The sequence below is a fragment of the Pogona vitticeps genome, chromosome 3 (assembly GCF_051106095.1).
Source record: "Pogona vitticeps strain Pit_001003342236 chromosome 3, PviZW2.1, whole genome shotgun sequence".
Classification (NCBI taxonomy): Eukaryota; Metazoa; Chordata; class Lepidosauria; order Squamata; family Agamidae; genus Pogona; species Pogona vitticeps.
Genome location: NC_135785.1, coordinates 91,256,991 through 91,279,220, shown reverse-complemented (window position 1 = coordinate 91,279,220; position 22,230 = coordinate 91,256,991). Strand labels below are relative to the sequence as shown.

The following is a 22,230-nucleotide window of genomic DNA, read 5'->3' as shown; positions in this document are numbered from 1 at the left end:
GAGAGGGAGCCTTACTGCTGAGCAAACATCTGTGGATCACACTGTTGGAACCTACCCTTATGTTGATATCCATTTGGACCAGGTCTAGGTCTTTACATGTCCTGATAGGTCTTTACAAGAGCCAGCCAGCAATGTCTTGTTTCTCAGATGTTCAGACTTCAGAAAAATTCCTTTGAAAACAGAATCACTGAACTTTCTGCTTATTCTGATGAGTAGAGTCTGGACTTTTGCAAGGTGGAACCATGAAGTTGCACCTTGAATACATGGTTACCATGCTTCACTTCGTTGTTGTATATTACAACAACAATAATAATGATAAGTTAGACATAATTTAACATAATAATTTAACATAATAGGATAAACACTGAAATAAGTAGTTCAAAGAGCTATACTATACTCCCAAGATGAATTGGATTTTTTTCCTCAAAGGGACATATTATTATCATTCTTTGAACCCTCTTTCTCAAAACGTATGACTCACAGAAACCATAAGATCAATAAATTGACAACAAGCAGATGTTTCTAACCTTCTCCTCTCTTATTTTTTCTAACCTTCTTCTTTCAAACAACCATCTAGCTAAGCTCCCAGCTTGGGGGATACAAAATTGAACCTGATTGGTGTTTTTTTATATATATACAAAATCCAGTAAAATGCATAATATCAGAGTTCATTTCTGAACTACCGCTGTCATAATCCCCTGGCCAACATGGTCCATCCCCTTGGTATTAGAAAGCTTTCAGTATTCCTTGCTTTATAGTAAATCCTGCACAGCAGAAATTTGGTAAGCCATTAAGGCATGATGGGGAACCTTCAGCCCCAATGTCTTAGACTGGTAATTCCCACAATCATTTAACACTGGCCATGTGGACTAAAGAGAAATCAAGAGCACCGCACTCCTATCATAGAGTCTGGCAATATGGCTTCTATGTATATCCAACAATATTCTCTCCTTAGCCATCACTTGTATGAACCACAATTTATATGATCCATTTTGTCTTTGTGCAAAAATTATAATTATGTGCCACCAAGTCAATTCCAACTCATGGTGACCCTTTTCAGGGTTTTCTACATAGAGATAACTTCAGAAGTGGCTTACAATTCCCTCCTTCTGGGGGCACCCTGGGACTACGCAGCTTATCCAAGGTCATATAGGCCAGCTCTTCTTCTGAAGGCACGGTGGGGAACTGAATTCCCCACCTTTGACTCAGCAGCCAGATACCTGAACCACTGAGCTATCCAGACAGCTTTGTCTTTATTTAATCCCACAGTCTTACATATAGTGAGTCTGAAGATTTAAACAACACACTGAGTTGAGCATGTGGCCTCTAAGGACAAAATGAACATTGATTCTTGAAGTTCTCAGTACTAGGGAGTAACATCATTGAAATGCACCATTGATTTTGTAATTGTTGGAGTTTTTAAAGTCCTGCTTTTTAAAGTCCTGCAACACAGGTAAAAAAAAATTACCAGCAAAGATCTAAATGGAATGTTGCGCTGATTCCTGCCTCGTAGTGCAACTAGAAAAAATGCTTAGGGCTTGTAGAGAAATGGAATGATAAAGCAACATCCCATTGAGCCAATCAATGAAGTGAAATGGCAAGATAAGAAGTACATGATGTATGGAATATGACGGACATGATTTTGAAAAATAATAAGCATTTATGTGGTACTTTATGCTTTTCAAAGTCAGGGGTGGCCTGAAATATTTGCTGCTTAAGGCAAAGAATAAAAGGATCTTCCCCCTCCAATTTCATGGACAGTAGCTGTTGAATTTGTGTTTGATACTGGCTATTGGACAACATCCTCCACTGTACCTGAAGGCAGCAAGTTAACTTGGGGGTACAGCCAGGGCTGGTGGTGAGGCATGTAGGTCTTGCTTCCAAATGTTTCAGCCCCTCCAGGATCTTCCACTTGAGGCCACTGCCTCACTTTGGTACAGGCAGTCCTAGCAGAGACCAAGAGAACTTCTGACAGTTCTATCCCAATTTACCTGGTTTTCCCGAACCTTTTTTTTTACTCACTTCACACAAATTCCAGACTCTCACTGACTTTGGCTAAGTAACACAGCAAGGCAGAGGCTTGTACAGGGAAAATTAAACCTCATCAAGAATTCATCCCTGTTTATCTGGCTCTTTAAGTCAGTGGAAAGGTTGCCACAAATCCTCTAATTCCAAAACACTAAACAAGGCTCCTAATTAAACCTTTTGCAGCAGTGATGACATAATAAATACTGATGGAGCGGGATGGAGCTACACTGTACGACCCTGCCATCAGAACCTGGCAGGACACAGATGCCTCTCACAGACAAGTGAGGGGGAAGAGCGTAGCTTCGCCGCCCAAGTGAGCGCTTAATCCACCCAGCTTTGAAACTGCTATTCTTAGCTTGATAATTTCAACATCTTCATCTAGAATTATGCATATGCACACACAGACATGCTGTTCTTTGAAATCACAGTCTCTTTAATTACATTTCTCATAATTAAGGAACCTACTTTGTGCTGCTATCTCTCCACCATTCCAAACCCCCCCCCCCATCGTCCTTATTATGGGAGTTCAAATGCAGTCTGTCTCTTCCTTTAGGTTAATGGAAGATAATGCATTACAGTCTGGACCACAGCACAGAAAAGTTACTTCTGAGGAGATATGACTCCCTCCTGATCCTGCTGGCTGGAGGAATTCAGGGAAATCTAGTCTGAAATAGTAACTTTTCCAAGCTCTGGGGTGCCTTTGTGCCAGAAAATGCCAGAATACTGGAAATATTTATTATTTATTTATTTATTTATTTCATTTATACCCCGCCTATCTAGTCAATTGTGACCACTCTAGGCGGAAATAAGGAAATCACTCTTTCCTTGAGAAATTGGAAGCAAGTTATCAGAGAACGAAGAGTTTTAATGGCCACATGTGACTCTCTACCGAGCTAGATTTGAGCTGAACAAGATTATTATTAGGAACTCTCAATGTAGCCTCAGATAAGAGATGAAACGGATATGAGAGGGCCATTTAATATTTGTCAACAGTGCAATCCTACGTGTTTACCCAACCTAGAAATGCAACTGAGTTCAACAGAGCTTAATTCTTGGTAGATATGTCTGTGATTGCAAAATAATAACAGTATTATTTTTGTTCACATACTTTGCACAATGCCATTAGTGACCAAACCCCTAAGTCAAGGTTGGGGAAATCTGTTTGCCTCCAAATGTTATGGCACTACAAGTCCCATCACCCATGGATTATGTTGCTAGATGATAATTCTCCAAATTCTCTACTAGAGATTCTGCCTCAAGTTGTTGAGCTGTATCTAGTGACTGAAAAACCTGTTGTGCAGTTTCATGTGTGCACCAGGAAAGATATCATCAGCCATGGCAAAATCTAAGCTAATTAAAGCAACTGGCAGTTTTGGGGTGCATGCAACTTCATCATATGCAAGTTATGTGCACTCTAAAATCAGCAGAAGAAGACTTTAATTGGTGGTGATTTGCGGTGGCTGATGACATCATTCCTTTTGCAGACCTGAAGCTGTGGCAGAATTTCAGTTAGTGTGACTCTGACAACAAATCAGAAGCAATGGCACCATCCCTCAATGGTGCCTATAGTATCTTACTGCTCCTAAAACACAAGACCTGAACATAGTGATGGAGATCATGTGCCCCTTGCAAGTGTTACTGGACTACAGCTCCTATGATCCCTCGCTACTAGCAATGCTGGCTTGGACTGATGGGACAACAACTGGTGAGCCATATGTCCCCTGTCCCCATTTTAAGTACTGTTCAGAGTTCTGATACAACAAACAAGTGATGTAAGGAATTGCTGTTTTTGTAGTGAGAAAATCTGTTCAGTCTCTTGAACACAGTATGGATCTTCCAATAGCTTAATTAATTACTTGTGCAAAGCATCTTTTCCAATGCCAAATCCACATACATGCCTTTCCTGTCATATTTTTTTTCACTTTGTTTTAAATAATGGAAGTCTGTTTTAACATATTGCTGGCGAATGGTACCTGAAGTTGACCACATCTTATTGAAAAGTTGACCAATAACATATCGTAGAGCTTTTGTTTTTTTCAACTCAGCACCTCTCTTGCACTGATCATTCCAACCACGAAAATTCATGCTAATAAACATATTTGTGGCATATTTCACACTTGTCAAAAAAAACAGCCACAATTGCTTTGTGTTTGGGTGAGAAGTGGCTACTTGATGAAGAAAGGAGTCAGCTTCTGAAACTTTCCCTCATGTGGGGTCACTTTGTGAATGGCAGTGAGCAGAAGGGGGTATCCTGTAGACCATCTTGACTGTTGACATTGGTGTTGTCAACATTCAGTCTGCCCTTTGCTGTGTAAAGTCTGGCATCCTTTTTCCTGCTGGCAATGTGGGCACAATATTGTGTAGCAATATCAGGGCATTTCCTGGCATTTTGAATTGCAGATACCAAAGCAAAATATCCCATACAGTGGGGTCTCTACTTAAGAACTTAATCCGTATTGGAAGGTGGTTCTCAAGTTGAAAAGTTCTTATGTTGAATCTGCATTTCCCATAGGAATGCACTGAAAACCATTTAATCCGTATCTGCTCTTTTCCGTCCATAGAAACTACAGTGGAACCTCTACTTAAGAACTTAATCCGTTTTCGAATGGTGTTCTTAAGTTGAAACGTTCTTAAGTTGAAGCAAAATTTCCCATAGGAATGGACTGAAAACCAATTAATCCATTCTGGCTGTTTTTTTGTTATGTAGAGGTGCGTTTGTACATTGAAGCATTAGTTCCCATAGGAACTAATGCAAAGCTGGTTAATACGTACTCTACCACTAGGGGGAGAATTTTTTTAACCTAAGATGACCTAAGGTTAAAAAAAGAGCAGGAAAGTTTTTTTTCCTGTTCTTATCTTGGATTTCTGTTCTCAAGTAGAAGCAAAATTTAGCAAATGGAGCTGTTCTTAAGTTGGATTGTTCTTAAGTAGGGACGTTCTTAAGTAGAGACCCCACTGTATTCATAAATTGGAGGGGGTTCGGTTGAAGAATTTGATTCATCTTTTTTATATACTGTACAGGCAAACCATGGCTTGCAGGCCACAGTAAACTCTCTACTGCTACCCAGCTGCCCCCAGATCTTCTGATACCACTGACTAGGAAGACAATACACAGACACTATCATATGCCTTCGTACTTGTCCAGGCAGACTGTACTCTTTCCAGTTCCCACAAAACAGTTTCTTGTCTTCTACCCCTTTCAGCTCTGGGAGAGAGAACCTCTGAAAGCCAGGCGAGTGCTGTCTATTTTCAACATGAACCTGCTTTTAAAGCAGGATCATGATTTTAAACCTTTCTATTCTGCATCCTGAAATGGGGTGTGTTTATGTCCAGTGCACATTTTATATCCAAATGAAGTAGACTCCAGTGGATTACCCTTCACAGAATATGGTAGGATTAATATCTGAATAAACATTCCTATGAAAAAGCTGAAAAAATCTAATCCAACATAAATTTGTTAGGAACCAAACATAAATTTGTTAGGAACCAAACTCACTGAAATTGCTTATTTCTGAGAAAGCATGATTAGGATGTAAGGATTTTTTGTTTTTTATTTGTTTGTTTGTTTGAGATGCTAGAGCAACTGTAAATTGCACCAAATGCAATAGAACTTTGTTCTAAATATATTCAGAATTGAATTCTGTGAACTACAATAAGCAAAGCAGGCTTGTTTTTAAGCATACATTAAGCCTGGATTATGCACTATAATCCTGCGTATGTTTGCACAGCATCAAGTCCAAATGTGTTAGGATTGAAGCCAGGATCTTGTTTGAGTGGAGTCCTCTTATATGCAAGATTCCTGAGAACTAAGCTTCATCAGAATTAAGACCAACTGAGTCCAAAGAGATTTATTTTTTTAGAGGAGGGGGCAGTGGTACAATGATAAATTTAAAAGATAACATAATAATCATTACAGACCACAGAACCACCCTGCCTTGAAAGGAGACTCCAAACATCCAGACAGCTGAGTCTGCCAAATCAGTACATGAGAAGCAGGTCTTTTGTAAAACTGATGGCTCTTAATTGCCCATTCAAGACCAAATGGCCTTTAAATACTTTGCATTACAACCAAGATAGCTCACAACAACCTTTTCCTTATCTCTCCCAGCTACTATAAGGATTGCAGTGTAGCCTGGGGGGATGATATCATCATCTCTGCAACTTGGGAAGAAATTTGATCCTGTGATTCTTGGCTCCACTGCACCATTGACAGAAAGGATAGAAGGGACAGTGGAATTTGCAGCCCATGTAGAGTAAGTATATTTCGATCTCCAGTGTCACTGCTTTAGAACGGCCTTCCTACTCACAAAGCAGCCTCTTTGCAATAAACAGTCCTCAGCTGACAATTCAGCCATTAAATCACATAGTCAGAAGCTACATTCCCAAATGAAACCATTTCCAAGGGGGTAGTCTTGTTATTTTGTTGCAGCAAAAAGACCAAAAAGACCTCTGGCACCCTAAAGACTAACCAACTTATTATAGCACAACTGTTCATGCTCCAGACTCCATTTTATCAGACATACCTAGTGTTACCCAGTAATTCATTCATCAGGTGGGCAGGCACTTGTTCAATGGTTTTATGCATCGGACTCCACTTAATCAGAGGCAGTGTTATCCATAATGTGTATGTTTTAATAATTACGGTTGAATTGTGGTTGAAGAATCCCTGGACCAGAGCATCCTTTTGCACTTGTGTTTTTTATTCTCTTCTATGATATTTGATGTCAGCTGGCTGGATAGCTTAGCCTTAGTGGTTTATTTATTTATTTATTTATTTATTTATTTATTGGACTTATATACCGCCCCATAGCGCTACAAGCACTCTCCGGGCGGTTTACAATTTTAATTATAAAGGCTACACATTGCCCCCCCAGCAATGTTTAGGTGTCTGGCTGCGGAGCCAGAGGTTGGGTGTTCAATTCCACTCTGTGCCTCCCGCCAGGAGCCAGCCCGGGTGGCCTTGGGCAAGCTGCACAGCCCCAGCGGGCCTTCAGAAAAAGAGAAAAAAAGACAATGGCAAACCACTCTCTACCTAGAAAACCTTGGAAAGGGTCACCGTGTACCAGAATTGACTTGGCGGCACATCATGATGATAACATTTCAAGACACCCTGAGCACATCCGAAGTGGAAAGTGACAGTAGAAAAGCAGTTAGGAACAACGGGAACATACACCTTACAAAAATGGGCCTTTTGGTACTACAACTCCCAGAATCCCCACGACACCTGTGCTGCGATTCTGGATGCTGTAACCCAACAACAACGTCACGGTTACAAGCTCTGGTGACAAACACGCGGGTTCAGGAGGTGGGACCGGCGGCAGCTGAAGCCAGAGGGAATGGAAACGCGGGAAGACTTGACAAGCCGCAGTTCTGCTGCTGCGCGCTGGTCAGTCGCGACATGGCTCCCCGCCATGCTTCCCCAGCTGTTTCGTCCCCCTCCCCGTCTCTCTGCCTCAGCTCTGCCTCTGTTGTTCAGGCTACCCCTGGGGAGAGAGAGACGAAAAGACGGTCCGTCATCTCCAGGCGGGCCCCGCTTCCCGGGCTTTGGTTAATCATTCCAAAGGCTACTGCCGCCGCCGCTGGCCCTGGGTGGCTCCTTTCTGACAACGGGTCCGCCCTCTTCCGTCCGCGCCGCGCCAGGGCCCTCCCGTCCGAAGCGCGGAGGCGCAGGCGGGGGCGGGGGAAGGTGGGCGCCGTCCGGGGCTTGCGCGACCTGTGGCGAGTCGGGCTGGTTGGCAGCGAAAAGGCGGCGAAGACATGGTGAGTTGAGAGACCCCCACCCCACCCCGGGCGCTTTCTTCTTCAGAGGGCCTGACGCTGACGAGAGAAAGTTGAACCCGTGCTCATCGGGCGCCAAAGGCGAGGCATTGAGGACTGGGAAATTACTCGTTAATCCTTAATCTGGATTAAGTGCAGTACCTTGCTCAAGGAGAAGGCGCCACGGAATGGCTCGGGAGGTTGGGACTTGGGTGGGTGTGTTAAAATATGGGGTTCCTCCAATTTATTAAATCTAATGTTAGGCTCCGTTTCTCAAGCTGCCATTATTTAGGACTGGTGGGTTTACGTTCAGCAAGACATATATGGTACCCAGTGTAAGGTCTACCCATTGGGTAGAGGGTCGGACCAGGGCTCAGAGACCTGGTTCGTATCCTTTTTTTCGGCCATGGAAGCTCGTGGAGCTGGGGTAAGAATTGTAAAACCACTCACTAAATATCTCACATACTTTGAAAAACTCTATTACGGTTGCAAAAAGTTAAATATGACTTGATGGCAAGCAGTGTCCACATATATGTTGAGCAGATACTTCAGCTGTCTATCAGAGTCACACTAACTGAAAGCAGGTAGCCAGCCAGTCCTGACATATCATGGTTTGGAGAGTATAAACAAACCAGGTTTGAAAGCAAGAATTTTCATTATGGTTTAGTATATATAGGATGGATGAAGGTGGCCCTTCAACCATGTTGTGCTGGTATCTTTCTTGCTCCCTTTGCCATCCCCAGCTGCGGTCTGAAAGCGTGTTACTGTGTGAGGAGTGTTTTTCCACATAAGATCTCTTCATGTGTATGCTTGAAGTACTCATTTCTGCATCTTTTGTTTGTAATCGGGGTTCTGAAAGTAAGAAAACAACAGCTTTTTTTCTGTTGAAGGTTTCCCTTAAAGTATTTTCTGCAGTTTGCTATAATGGGAAGCATGTGGGGTTTTTTTTAAAGGTCTCTGGAAAGCATGTGAAAAACATTAATTCCCTGTCTGTGAGGCTTAAAAAGCGGGCATCCAGCTAGGATTTATGGGCCAAAGCTACTAGAGGGAGGTGAGTGTGGAAAATGTACACTGCTAAACTGGCAGAGAAAAGAGATTTGATTGTGGCCATCAGGAGGAGGTACCTTTCCTGTGAGCTTGAAAACTGAAAATGCCATGTGAGGATTGACCTTTCTTTCCCTTTGTTTAGACCACTGATGTGTTGTTGCTCAAATGAAGTTGACTAGATTTTGGGTCCAAACTAGATATTAGAGGGGGATGTATATTCCCTACCCATTAACCCATTTCCCTTCCCCAAATGGGAATTCCTGTGGCATATGGCCTCAAGAATCAGATGCACATATTAAGCCTGTGTATACCTCCCAGTGACCAATGACAAAAAAGCTGGGATCCAAGATATAGAAGTGATATAGACGTACCTGCTTTCCAAGATGATTAGCTACAAACGCTACAGTATCTGCTTTCCAAGATGCATAAGCTACAGAGGTATTGTCTAACTGGGTTTTGGTGTAGGGATATCATGGGTGTCCTCAGGGAGGCAAAAGATCCTGCGTTCCTGAATCCTATATTTATTGATAAAGAGACATATTTTATAACTTGAGAGAATACCTATTTTGGATAGATAAGAATTATGTTGGTGTTGACATGAAGTATACATAACTTGTTGTGGCTAATTGTGGCTAATTGATGAGCTTGGTGGTCTCAGCCACATGTCTGGTCATGTGCTTACTTTTACAGTTAAAATGTGCCTGACAAGCAAGTTGTAAATAAAGCTGCAGCAGCCACAGCAAGTGGTTAACATTAAATAAACCATACATAAACACAAATAGAATTTTGGCTAATAAGTCCTAAATGTGTTGTGTTGTTTGTCTCTTTAGTCCCAAACAGCAATGGGCTTATCTTTGCATAACTTAAGAACATTAGAAGAGCCCTGCTGGATCAGGCCAAGGGCCTATCTAGTCCAGCTCCCTGTATCTCACAGTGGCCCCACCAGATGCCTCCTGATACCCCTCCCCTGCATCTCACATTTGGAGGTACCTTCCTTTTAAGCCTGGAGATTGTACATCCTCATCATGGCTTGTAACCAGAGATGGACTTTTCATCCAGAAATCTGTCCAATCCACAGAAATCTGTCCATCACCACATCCTCTGGCAAGGAGTTCCACAGACTAACAACACTCCTCGTAAATAAATATTTTCTTTTGTCTGTTCTCACTCTCCCAACACTCAATTTGAGTAGATGTCCCCTAGTTGTGGTATTGCATGAAGGGAGAAAGAGCTTCCCTCTATCCACTTTATGCATCCCCTGTATAATTTTATACTTCTCAGTCATGTCCGCCCTCGGGCGCCTTTTCTTTAGACTAAAGAGCCCCAAATGCTGTAGACTGCCCCAGCCCAGTAATCATTTTAGTCGCTCTCTTCTACACCTTTTCCAGTTCCACTATGTCTTTTTTTGAGGTGCGGCGACCAGCGTTTTGCACAATGACATTATAATGTTGGCTATTTTATTTTCAAGCCCCTTTTTCATGATACCTAGCATGGAATTGGCTTTCTTCACTGCACAATGGATTGACACTTCCATTGAGCTGTCCACCAGGACACCAAGATCTCTTCCATGATTCATCACGGATCTTGAACTTGTACAATAGTCTAGGGTGTTTGCCTGTTAGGGCTGGGGTGGAATGTTGAGGGGGGGGCAACTCATCTTCCAGAAACTCTCTTATAAGCTAAATGAAAGTCTATTGGGGGGGGGGAACTGCCTTCATGTGCCCCAATGGGAGCATTGTGAGATGGGCAGAGACACCTGGACCCATATTTCGCTGTAGGATTGTGCTCGCTGCTTGCACCTGGGATGGGCTCACTTTGTCTGCTTTGTGCCTTCCCCTGTTGGAGGGAATGCCAGGCAGCCCAAGCTTATCCTTGTCCTCTCCCATCATTAACTGGAGATGACAGTATGAATGCCTTCCCTCATTCTTAGGAATATATAGGGGATTGTACCGCCTGGGGAGAGGAAGGGCTATAGGAGTGGGCCCTTCTTAGACCAGATAGAAAACATCTGTGTTCTGAATTAGGCTTATGAGGGAATGGATGTTTGCTCTGGGAGGCTCTCCTTTCTAACTAAGTGTCATCAGGACTGTTCCAAGATACTTTGCTGCCTGGAGAGAAGGACAAAAGGGTATCTCCTAATTCCAAATTCCTTGCCAAGCTGGCCCTTGGATCTCAATCAACAAAGCACTCTACACGACACCCAAAGTTCCTTAATGCAGACAAGCCAGGCTGCATATCATAGTCAGTTGTGTTCTGTGGATATCTCCCTGCCCTTCACTATTTGCTTTCTCATTTTGCCTAAAGGTAGGGCTGGCCGTAACTGCCTCACATACTGTGCCTCTGTGAGTAGGAGAAGGGAACAACTCTTTGGTATGACTTTTCACTCCTAAGGTCTTTGCTTTCATGCTAAATATATGGTTTTCCATAGTTTCACATAGTCTGTGACTTTAGGAGCAAGCTAACCTGCACAAGCTTGATAAAATGATAAAATGATAAAATGAACTTAACCTCAACTCCCATGAAGTGAAAAATACTGAATTTCTATTCTGTAAGTCAGGTTGATTTTAAATGACTAAGGAGCATGGGAGGAAGAAGGTTGTCAACCTTAGCTAATACAAACATTGTCCTTCTTTGAGGGCAGAAACCAAGTTTAGAATGCAAACAATAGAAGTGAACATTCCTAGAAAAATACACTGGGGTTTTTTTTCCTGAAAGTACTCCTCCTGCCAAAGTTAACATTTTAATCTATTAATTGTCAGTTTAAAATCTCATTTTTGCAATGCATGGAAAAGCTGCATTAAGAAGGTTCTCTCTTGTGCAGTTTGTAAGGCAAAGTGAGCAAATAGTTGCTTTCCACATACTTTGGGCAACCTTTCCCACTTTCCTTTATTACTGGCTTTTTGTTTTAGACTGCAGCTCCAGCTGTTTCTCACTATTGGCTGCCCAGATGTTTCAGAAAAAAACTCCCACCGTTGGTTAGGCTGGCTGGAGCTCCTAGGAGTCCAAAGCCACAAACTTTGGAGGGCCACAGATCACCCATTCTTGCTATAAAGGTGGAAGAGTTTTATCACCTTCCCTGCCCCCTCCCCCCATGACAGGAAGGGATGGAGGACAATTTTCATAGGAGTGAAGCAGAACCAATGTAAATCCCTGCTTAGTCATCACTGCCTTATCGTTTGTTCATCATCATTACAAGAGTCATGATGAAATTCTGTTCTTGGACTTAACCTTTCAGGAGCAGAGGGCCTGTGTTTGCAGCAGCCTTACAGAAAAATTAAACTAATAATAAAAATCTTCAGATGAAAGGTACAACCCTGTTCAAGGAATCAGACTCGTGTGTGAAGAATCACATGGAGAATGCCTGGAGAGCACAGGCATACACTGGATGCACCATCTGAATGTGCATTTATAAGATGGAGGTGAAACCTCCATTTTCTTAAGTTAAATGCTGTCTCATTTCTGGCTGTGCAGTCATGGCAGATGAGGGCAGAGTGGCTGACTGTGGTCTCATAATAAGCCTGTCCGCCTCTTCCCCGCCTTATCCAAGTTGCTAAGATACCCTGAGCAAGCTTATCAGCTGATCACCCTAAAAAAGGGGAACGACTGAGGTTTTATTGTGCTGAGCAGTGTTTACCCAGTTCACTTTATTGAACTGCTCAGTGGAGTTTACCCCATGATGATGAAAGTCAGATTCAACAATGGAAGCAGGAGGCAGTCCCCGACTCCCTCAGTAGGACGCAAAGTACAGTAGATTAAAGTGGGCAGTGAATTGCCTGCCCCCAGATGTACAACACCCTTACGCCCCAGTCAGCAAAGCTAATGGTCAGTATGGATGGGATCATGAACCAGAATATCTAGAGGACAATTGCAGGTCATGTAAATCAGAAGGTAGTGGTTTTAACGTTCCGTGCTCCTTGTTAGAGTTGTCTGAACTTGCTGATTTAAGCCAAGTGATGTACAGGGATGCTGTCCCTGTGTAGGTCTCCAGATACAGTAGTTTCGTCTGCTGACATCATTTGGAAGAAATGTTCAAAAACCATCCCATGAAGTAGCAGAGTCACATTATCTTGTGGGGAGGGGAGCTAGGGGATGAACGGTAAGATCCATTGTCCATCTCATGGACAATAATATTCTTAATTGATGAGAAACACATTTCCAATGTTTTATGGTATAATCCACCAGAAGTCCATTGCTTGTTTGTTTGTTTATTTCTATGCTGGGGGGGGGGGGGGATAGAAAAAAAAGTAACTTTTCCAAGTTCAGCTAATGTGGTAAGTAGGGCAGCACTGGGTCCTGAATCTGCTGACCTTCTCAAACAATGTGCAGAGGTATAAAGGTATGGCTTTGCAAGGTCTAGGCAGGATGTTTACTCCATGTAGCAAGAGTCAGTGCCTTGCAGAAATGACCCTGCCCTTTGAGTGTGGATTTCGAAGCTCAATCCAAATGCAACTTGTTTTACTCCCTCCTTCTGCCTCCTCCACCTCTCTAAGCAATTAGAGAGGTGTTAGAGAAATTAGTCTCCCATGTTGTGGTGTAATAACAAATTTTCAAAAGAAAATTTGAATGGTTAACTTGTACAAATTGCCTCCAGAAGTACTTGAGGAATGGAAAGTAGCAAGACTCCTGCAGCATGTTCTGATTTGTCACTCTCCGTTCCTCCCATTTTCCATGAGACAGTGATGCAACAGACTTTAACCACTAACAAAGGAATAAGCTGGTTAATATAAAACAGGCTCTCCCCATTCAGATGAACACTGGTGCCTCTGTTTCTTAACTGTTTCTCTGGGGAAGAGCAGTGTGCTTCAAGAAAAGACTACAGTGCCACTTATAAAGTGAATGCAACTCAAGACTGTCATATGCAATTGAATATGGGGGTTGTGGTACTGTGTAAGAAAATGGATGTGCTACAAGGTACCACATTCCCAGCTAGGAAACAGTGGTAATAGGGAAGACCAGGAGTTGCAGCCCAGGACATCTTTACGGAAAGTTTAGTAAGTTCCAGACACCTTAGTCAGAACATGAGTAGTGAGAAACATCCATTCCTTGCCATTAACTCTCACAAATGAGGGGACGAGCCATTTTGAAAATCGCTGCATGGGAGCAAAAGGCAAAGCATTCACAGTTCCACAGGGGAACTGTGCTTAACTACTATAGCAGTTGATGTTGACCTGCAACTACTGTATAGCAAAGCAGTGTGGTGTTGAGGTTAGAGCACTGGCTTAGGATTTAAGAGATTAGGTTTCAAGTCTTCGCTCAGTTACAAAATCTCATTAGATAAACTTGGTCCAGTCTCATTTTCTTTCAGCCTCACCTATCTCACAGGGATTGTCATGGGGATAAATGGGGAGGAATATCATGTATGTGGCTTAGAGATAATTGCTGGGAAGGTGGGATGTAAACATAGCAAATAAGGAAAGTGAGCTTCTCACTGTGTAATGCTTCTCTTTATTTGCATATGAAATATATATACTGCCTAAAGTATTATCTCGGTGAACATTGAAACATAGTCAATATAGTGGAGACAATTGGACATCTTGCTTGAGATGCATGCTGAAAATGTGCCTTCTGTGTAATTGTGCCTGTGAACCTTCTGAAGATGAACCTTCACACTGTTGTGGCCCTTGTTGCTTCTATGGTTTCTCTTTTCCTAGGCAGCAAAAGCTCACAGATTGAGTGGAGAAGAAAGAGAACAACTGCTACCAACTCTCCGGGCTGTAGGATGGAATGAGGTGGAAGGCAGAGATGCCATTTACAAGGAGTTCCACTTCAAAGACTTCAACCGGGTACATTGATGAGTTTTTACTGCTGGCCTGCATTTTGTTCTAGGCAGTTGACAATCATACATGAGGCAGCCATGTTGCCAGCTGTGCATCAACGTAACCACCCAGAAAACCTAGTTTGTTGTTGATTAATTGGAAGCTCAGCTGGGACCCAGGCTGCCCTGTTCACTGGGAGAGGGAAGAACATGTCTGCCCATCTCCAGGAAGATACTGAACGTTGCATATTGTAGTTCTGTGATCTTCAAGCAGAATAGGCAAAGCTTAGAACAGAGCTGGGGCCATGGAGGATAATTTTTTGACTCCAGTGCTAGTGGCCATGCTGGCTGAGAGATTCTGGGAGTTGTGGTCTTAAAAAATAACTCCTTCAGGCTCAAGGTGTGGCTTTAATGGGTGACTGTGAGAGTAATTCATTGCTACTGCAGTAGAGCACAGGAATCACAGCTGCAAGCAAATGTACAGCAGCTGCTTCCCAACACCTGTTAGTTGCGCGCAGACTTAGCCATGCTACCAGGGCATTTTGGGTAGTTGTAGATCAAAAATATAAATTCTCACACCTCTGTTAGAAATATTTTAGGAACATCTGTTTTGATCTTTATCCCTGCACACTACCTAAATGCTACAGTTTCCATTTCTTATTTTACTATATGAAGAAGAGCCTTGGGGCCAAAATGCCCCTACAACAGTTTTCTGATGTTAATGCTGTAATTGAGCCACAGCAGGCGACTTGCAGCTGTCTAGCTGTTGTTCAACCACAGCTGGGATCCTCCCTAGCCATCCCAGCCAATGGTAAGGCATGGTGGGAGTTCTAAGGAATACAGAAACCTGAGTTTCACAAAGAATGGTATAGTGAGATGTATTGTTGGAACAGGTTCGGCAATGTGAAGCCCACAGGCCATATGTTCCCCCCAAGTTCTAAAAACATTTTTAAACAAAGATTTTGTTCAAAGTTCTTTGTACCTGCTAGGGGCTGTGGGAGCAATTTTCCTATTTTTTGGAGGGGGCCTCAGTATCATCCACATTCATTAAAAAACACAAAGTAAAAAGCCACAAAAAAACCCCCTACTCTGTAGGTTTTTTTGTTCAGACAGTATTATGGCAGCATAGTGAAAAGCTACCCTATGCTATTGTAACCTCCTACAGGTGCTTTTTAGTGAATAGGAAACTAAAGGAACTGTTTTGTGAACAATGAGGGGAACATAAGTGTGGCCCTACAAGTGGAAAGGGACCACCTGTTTTGAACTATATTGATGGTTAATGACTGGCTATAGTATAGGTAAAAGCAAAGCCCAGCAGATGGTTCTAATGAGTGTCATCATTTGAAGAATGAAGCTTACCATGCTTTCCTAAACTATCCGTTGCATCTTACAAGCAGGCCTTTGGATTTATGACCCGAGTGGCTCTACAGGCAGAAAAACTGGACCACCACCCTGAATGGTTTAATGTCTACAACAAGGTAAGGAAGAAGAGCTGGTGGTTCAAGTTTAGCTAAAGGGCTCTTGCATGACTAGGCTTGGAATGGGGTGTGAGGTGTGTAACTACTCTTTGTCCATTTCAACCCACTCACCCGCCACCTGCTTTTTAACCATGTTAACTACCTAAGTCCTACTTTTGCCTGATAGTTTGGTGATGCTTTGAATTGTGGGCAGGAATGAAAGGAGCAGGAGTGGGCTGATGAAGGTAGTAAAGGATTCCCTCTCTTGCTCTTTCTCCTTTTTGCAGTGCAAGGAAAGGAGAAGAGTCCACAGGAAATGTGTTACCTCTGCTTGTAATATAATGTGTAGTCTGGCTCTTGGTCAATTTGAAAAGCTGATCTCCTGTGCCAGGCCTCTGTAGTGCTTTTGCAGTGAAGGATTAAGGTTTCAACTGCAAGTAGTACTAGAAATCTTCAAAATTTTCTGAGATGAAATCTGTCTTCTAATACTTGTGACGTGAACCATGGCTAAAATCCTGTTGGCTGACACAGTTGTGTTAAAGGCAATGATGGGAGCAATGGGGACTGTCTTCCCAGCTGCCTGTCTAATGAGCCAGGTCTTTTTCTCTGGTTCTGCAACCAGTTTTGTGGTGGGGCAACCCAAAGAACACAAGAACAGAGTTTGCGAGTTCCATTATGCACATGGAAAACTGAAACAACTTTCCTGCCCTAATCTAAAATTGCACTGATGAATGCTGGGGATAGCAGGGTAAAACCTTTAAAACAGTTGGTGGCTCCTGTGATGCTATTTGAACATGTCATAATTCTTTGGGATATCTGTAGTCTTGAAGGTTGTTCGCTGTACTTCCATAAACATTGCAGTTGCGCTAATGAGACACTTCTTGTGTTTCAGGTTCATATCACCTTAAGCACACATGAGTGTGCAGGCTTATCTGAGCGGGACATCAACTTGGCCAGTTTCATAGAGCAAGTTGCAAGCACACTATCCTAAAGGCAGCCATCTGCTGTCCTCCCCCTCTCTGCAAATACAGTGCCCAAGCAGACAAGTCTACTGTACTGGCAGAAGACATCATGTGATAATCCAGCATCAATGGTTTTATGGAGTTAACAAGATTTACACCTTTCAGTGCAGCCACCCTATTAATTTGTGGTTTGATGGTTACACAGAGGTACGAGTGTCAGTGTTTAGCAACTACATTAGCCTTCCGTCTTGCAGCAAGCTACAGTATCTCCCTATCCAGTGTTGTTGTTACCCTGTAGTTTTTTGTTCAGACAGTATTATGGCAGCACAGTGGAAAGCTACTCTATGCTGCTGTTATTCACAATAAAGCTGGTTTGTGTGTTATATAGACAAAAGCCGTTTACAATGTTTCTTCTTGGTCTTGTTACTCGAGTTTTACTTTCTTTCTGTTAACAAGCCTGTGCTAGAATACGCCAAAGCTGGGCAGACTTCCAGCTTGTCACATCTATAGTCGATCCATTGGACACAAAATGCATATGTTTAAAATTAAGGAACAGGGTGCTTTAGGGTGCATTCTGGGCCAAGAGATTTGTTATGTTCAGTACAGCAACCAAACCAGTCCTTTCCACAAGTCCACTCTTGGTTACCCCTAGCAGTTTTTATTGCAGTAGCCTTATTTAGATGGTAAAATCACTGTCTCGCTATTGGTGAACAGCTGGGGGCCACAACACTCTTGCCAGACCGAGGCAGAGTACCTACCTTACCAGCTACCAGTAGACATTCATGGCGCTTCTGCCCAGGCCCATCTGCTACAGGAGTCAAACACAGGTCTGGATTTTTTTCTGACTGACTGCCATAAAAGTTTGCGTGCACTCAAAAGAAAAGCTAGGCAGAGACATTAAGGTAAAATGTTCCATGTAATTTTCTTCAAGGTCTGAGTGGCATCTAATGAAAATGGAACACAGTATTTACATTTCTGAAACAAAGTTAAAGACCTTCATTTGTAATAACACTTGATGATCCGTGAAAGACCAGATAGTTCTTCAAGAACGAAGGCCACAGTGGCTGAGTACAAACTCTTCCACCTCTTAATGTGCAAACACGCTGGTGATGGCAGTTTTATGTTTCTGATGTAACCTTGCACAGAAATTGTTCGACGATATTTTAAAAGTAAATATTTCCTTCCTAATTTTATTTTTTTTTCTTTTAAACCTGAAAGTGTACACATGATGCATAACAAAGTAAACAGGGATATTGCTGAAAATAAAGTACTACTGAGGTTGTGTCCTACTGACACAGTAGTACACATACAGGACTTGATTTCCTGATTTACAAAGCTCAACCCAAATCCAATAGGAAGTGAATCGAGCTTTGTTGTACCCTACAACATAAATGGGGGAAAACACACACACACCTGGCTTCAGGAGTGAAATTATACACATGGTTAAGAAATGACAAATATTTCCCTTTCTTAAATAATATAGTGCAGTGCTATGGAAACCGTACCTGTGCATTGGCTGAAACATACAGTAATTCTATCTGTTCATACAGATATCTCAAGCGGTAGCACTGAAGTTGCTTTGTGTCCCCTTCTTTCACAATTAAAAAAGAAAGACAGCTGGGAAAGGGCAACGCTATTATTCCCATAATTCACAACAGTGAAAAAGTTCAACTTTTGTTTCCAGCACGAATACGTTAAGAACCACGTAGCACTAGCTGGGAGAAAAAGCACTCATTTCACATGTCTACCTTGCTGTGAATTCACTGCTATGCTTCCCTGATGGAAGTACTGATACACAAAGGTAATGAAAACTTAATGTGATCTACTGACAGAAATGGCTCAAGATCTGACTAGCAACTGTATTCCATGGCACATCCTCATGCCTTGGAATAAGCTAGTGGTGTCTGCCCTTAAGTCACAGGAATTTCAATCAGGAACAACCGCTATATTCTAGAAGCAATCTGAACCATAAGATAGAGTCAGTACACAATTAAGAACACTCCACTGGGCAACACAGGCTAGCCATGTCACAGTTCTAAAGGGCTGTGTTCTCTGCTAAAATACACTTGGCTCAGACAACATGACACATTGAAGGTGGAATGTATTATACCCTGAGGCTGCTTTTCCAATGAGGTCATTTTCAGTGTAGTCCTGCTGGAGAGCTAAGGACCTGTTAACCAATAGAGTCTTCTGCCCACTTTTCTGGCTTCCCAGGAGGAATGCTCTGAGTGTTAAGACAAATCTACAAGCTCCCACTCAACAATGTGCCTTACAGTCAAAGTAGCAGAAGAGATAAAACCGGGGCAGAGATATCCCTTTTCGGTCACAAGTACATTTTGAAACTTAATGTTGGCGCCACACTTCTGTAAAAGCACTCAAGACAAATTGCATGGTCAATAAGTGAAGCAACTTGAGTATCTGGGTGTCTTCGCCAATTCTGGTGCCAGAACCCAAGAATCGCCAGTACCTCTCTAACTCTGTTGTCAGAGTGCAGCTTCCGAAGCTGGAGCAAATGGAAGAACTATTTTGCCCTCAGTGCCTCCACAGGATACATACAACTCGCAAAGATGGTGGGTGGCATTTTAAGAATTTCAGGGAGAAAAGGAAAGCAGTAAGAATACAATATGGTGGACACGGGAAATAAAGCAATAGTCTTCCTCAAGCCTCCTTCCCCTCATCTGTTTGGAATGATCCAACGGTCCAAACCCCAGACCACACACTTCCAGTTTTTACCCCAAAATCTGGGGAGAGTGTTAGTAGCCAAATGTCTTGAAAGGCTTGCTGTCTGACACAAAAAACGTGTCAACGAAGCAAAAGTAAGGAATTAATAGATTTCCAACACCTGAGCACAAAGGCTGATGGGATAGACTTGTGTTGGCATGAGTATGGCTATCCCTTTGAGGGTTACCAGCATCAGTGAGCTAGCATGTAAAGGAATACAGATAGTTTTAAAAGAGAGAGATGACTTGTGAGAATATACAGATATAAATTGCCCAGGAAAGTTTGGGAAGCCTGTGTCCACCATAAAGGGGGGGGGGGAGAGGGGCTATGAAAGAGATGATCAAGCTGCCACGTGACCTGCACCTGCAGGATGATGTTTGTCTTCCCCTAGAAATCTTTACTATGCCACCCAGCAGTAAAGGCACAAATGGCTTCAGAATTATTGATGGCCCAAAGAACCATTCATGTGTGCATCAGCTGGAGGAGGAACATCTGTGCTGTAAAGGCAGTCCAAGTAAGCACCGGCAATCTCTGAAATCATGTTCCTGTCAGGTATAGCTTGTGCCATGCCGTAGATAGCACCCTAGAAATTCAAACACAAGAAAAACATGAAGACTAATAAATAGGAGTGCATTTTCAATCCCAAGCTTTTAAACATTTTTTTTCCAAATGCATTTGCTACATTTAAACCATTTCTTTCCTTGGCACTGAAAACATCTAGAAGCCACTAACAATAAAATCCAGTACATTATTAAAAAAATCAAACATAAAATGCTAAGAACATAACAAACAGATAAAATATGATTAAGTTAAAAAAAATCTATTGCAGATGAAAGCACAGAATGATAGAGAAAAGTGGACCAGATTGAAGACTTAAGTGCCTCTTTAAATAAAAAGGGACTTGACTGCTGATGAAAGGCCATTAACAAGGGGCTAGATGAGCATCCTTTACTATTGAATGTACAAATCTGGGTCACGAAGAACACTCTTAAGCTCCTGCCAAACACACAACCATGTTTTGCTGTAAGAAAGAGAAGGCCCCGGCTAAATTTCACCACCCAGGGAGGCTCAGACAGAAGAAGTAAATCCTTCTGGCAGCCTGATCCCATGCTATAAAGGAGCTAAATGCAGCCACTGTGGTAAGATTGGAATCACATGCTCCCCTATAATTAATTAGCATTGGCTCTATAGCCCCGTGGCAACATTTTGAACCATGTCCAGTTTCTGAACAGTACTAAATGGCTGTCCCACGTAACAGAGGGCAGAATCTGTAGACTGGTGATCTTGGACAACTCCCCCCAGAATCTACCAGGTGGCATGGCCAGCAACCATGCTGCCTGGAGAATTTAGAGCACACCTCCGCACAGAGCCAATAATTTAAATAGGATTTAAATAAAATAAATAATAGTATAATGCAGAATTAACTAAGATAGCTGTCAGACATCTTCAGCAATGGGTTTCATTGCTGCACAATCTTCAGCTAGGCAGAAACAAGAGGCATCCAGGTATAAGTGTGTATGTAGGAGTACCCCCCGCAATACCCCTGGATTTTGCAAGTACTCTGCAAGCTTTTCAACATTTGGGTTTGTGGCATATAGATACCAATGCCTTACGGATTTAAATTAAGACTTTGGAGTATCTTATTACAGCTCATGCATGCAGGCCTCCCCTTAACTGCAGCCTTTCTGCCTTTAAATCTGTACATTATTTTAATCATGTTTCTTATGTGGGCTTTGTTATGGTTTCCTTGCAAGATAAGTGCTCGGATAAAGGAGTCTGAACCTTCAATTGCTTTCATCCAGCTCACTCCTGACACCAGATCTCATAAATTCAATTCAATTATCTCAATGAAAACACTGGTCTCCTTACCATGCCAGTGGTTTTGGCTTTGGGGTCCTTCATGATCTCATCGACACACTCTCTAATATCCTTCAACAGAAGTTGTGCCACTCCAGGCTTTGTGTGCAGTAGTGTTAAGCAAATATGAATGCTAGGAAAGAGATGGTAGAAGATCATACACCGGTTTTCTCCACAATAAGGCACAACCACTTGTTTAATAACAGTGGCCCAAATCCTGTTACTTAACATAGTAAGTTGCACTAGAATAGCTCCATTGAATCAATGGGGATTTGGTGTGTCAGCTCTGGGAGTGAATTAACTCCATTTGATTCAAATTGGACTAACTGCAATTCACTATGCCAAAGTAAGTCACAACTAGAGTAGCCCATTAGTGTTTATGGAGGAATTGGCTCATGAAATCCCAACTGATTCAATTGGCGCAATTTGCATGTAATTTCCTTCTTGAAAACCCCTGGGAAAATAAGTATCTTGTTTTTCTCCACTACTTATATGTCGAACTTGCTTATGGAATACACTAATTATGTTGCTTTCAAGTACAGATTGGTTCTAGCTGTTAATATGTGTGAATGTAACAGTTAAGTACCGGCTATGCTTTTTTTCTCCCACTTGTTCAATTACTTAAGCCACTCCTGAGGAAGAAGCT

General features: G+C 42.4%; 2 protein-coding genes across 2 annotated transcripts in view; one reads left to right on the top strand and one right to left on the bottom strand.

Annotated features, from left to right (window-relative positions):
• The first annotated feature begins 7,324 nt into the window (after nt 1-7,324).
• Nucleotides 7,325-17,400, top strand: PCBD1 (pterin-4 alpha-carbinolamine dehydratase 1). Its single transcript, XM_072995234.2, has 4 exons — nt 7,325-7,788; nt 14,484-14,615; nt 15,985-16,065; nt 16,937-17,400. Exons 1-4 carry the CDS (start codon nt 7,786-7,788, stop codon nt 17,033-17,035), a joined length of 315 nt encoding a protein of 104 aa, XP_072851335.1. The 5' UTR covers nt 7,325-7,785; the 3' UTR covers nt 17,036-17,400.
• A 767-nt stretch (nt 17,401-18,167) lies between these two features.
• The window catches only part of SGPL1 (sphingosine-1-phosphate lyase 1), a 52,059-nt gene continuing 47,996 nt past the window's right edge, over nt 18,168-22,230 (bottom strand). Inside the window, exons 13-14 of the mRNA XM_020783116.3 lie at nt 21,597-21,717; nt 18,168-20,310 (exon numbers count right to left, since the gene is read on the bottom strand). Of these exons, the coding sequence (XP_020638775.3) occupies nt 20,167-20,310; nt 21,597-21,717 (265 nt within the window). The 3' untranslated portion in view covers nt 18,168-20,166. The remainder of the gene's footprint in view (nt 20,311-21,596; nt 21,718-22,230) is intronic.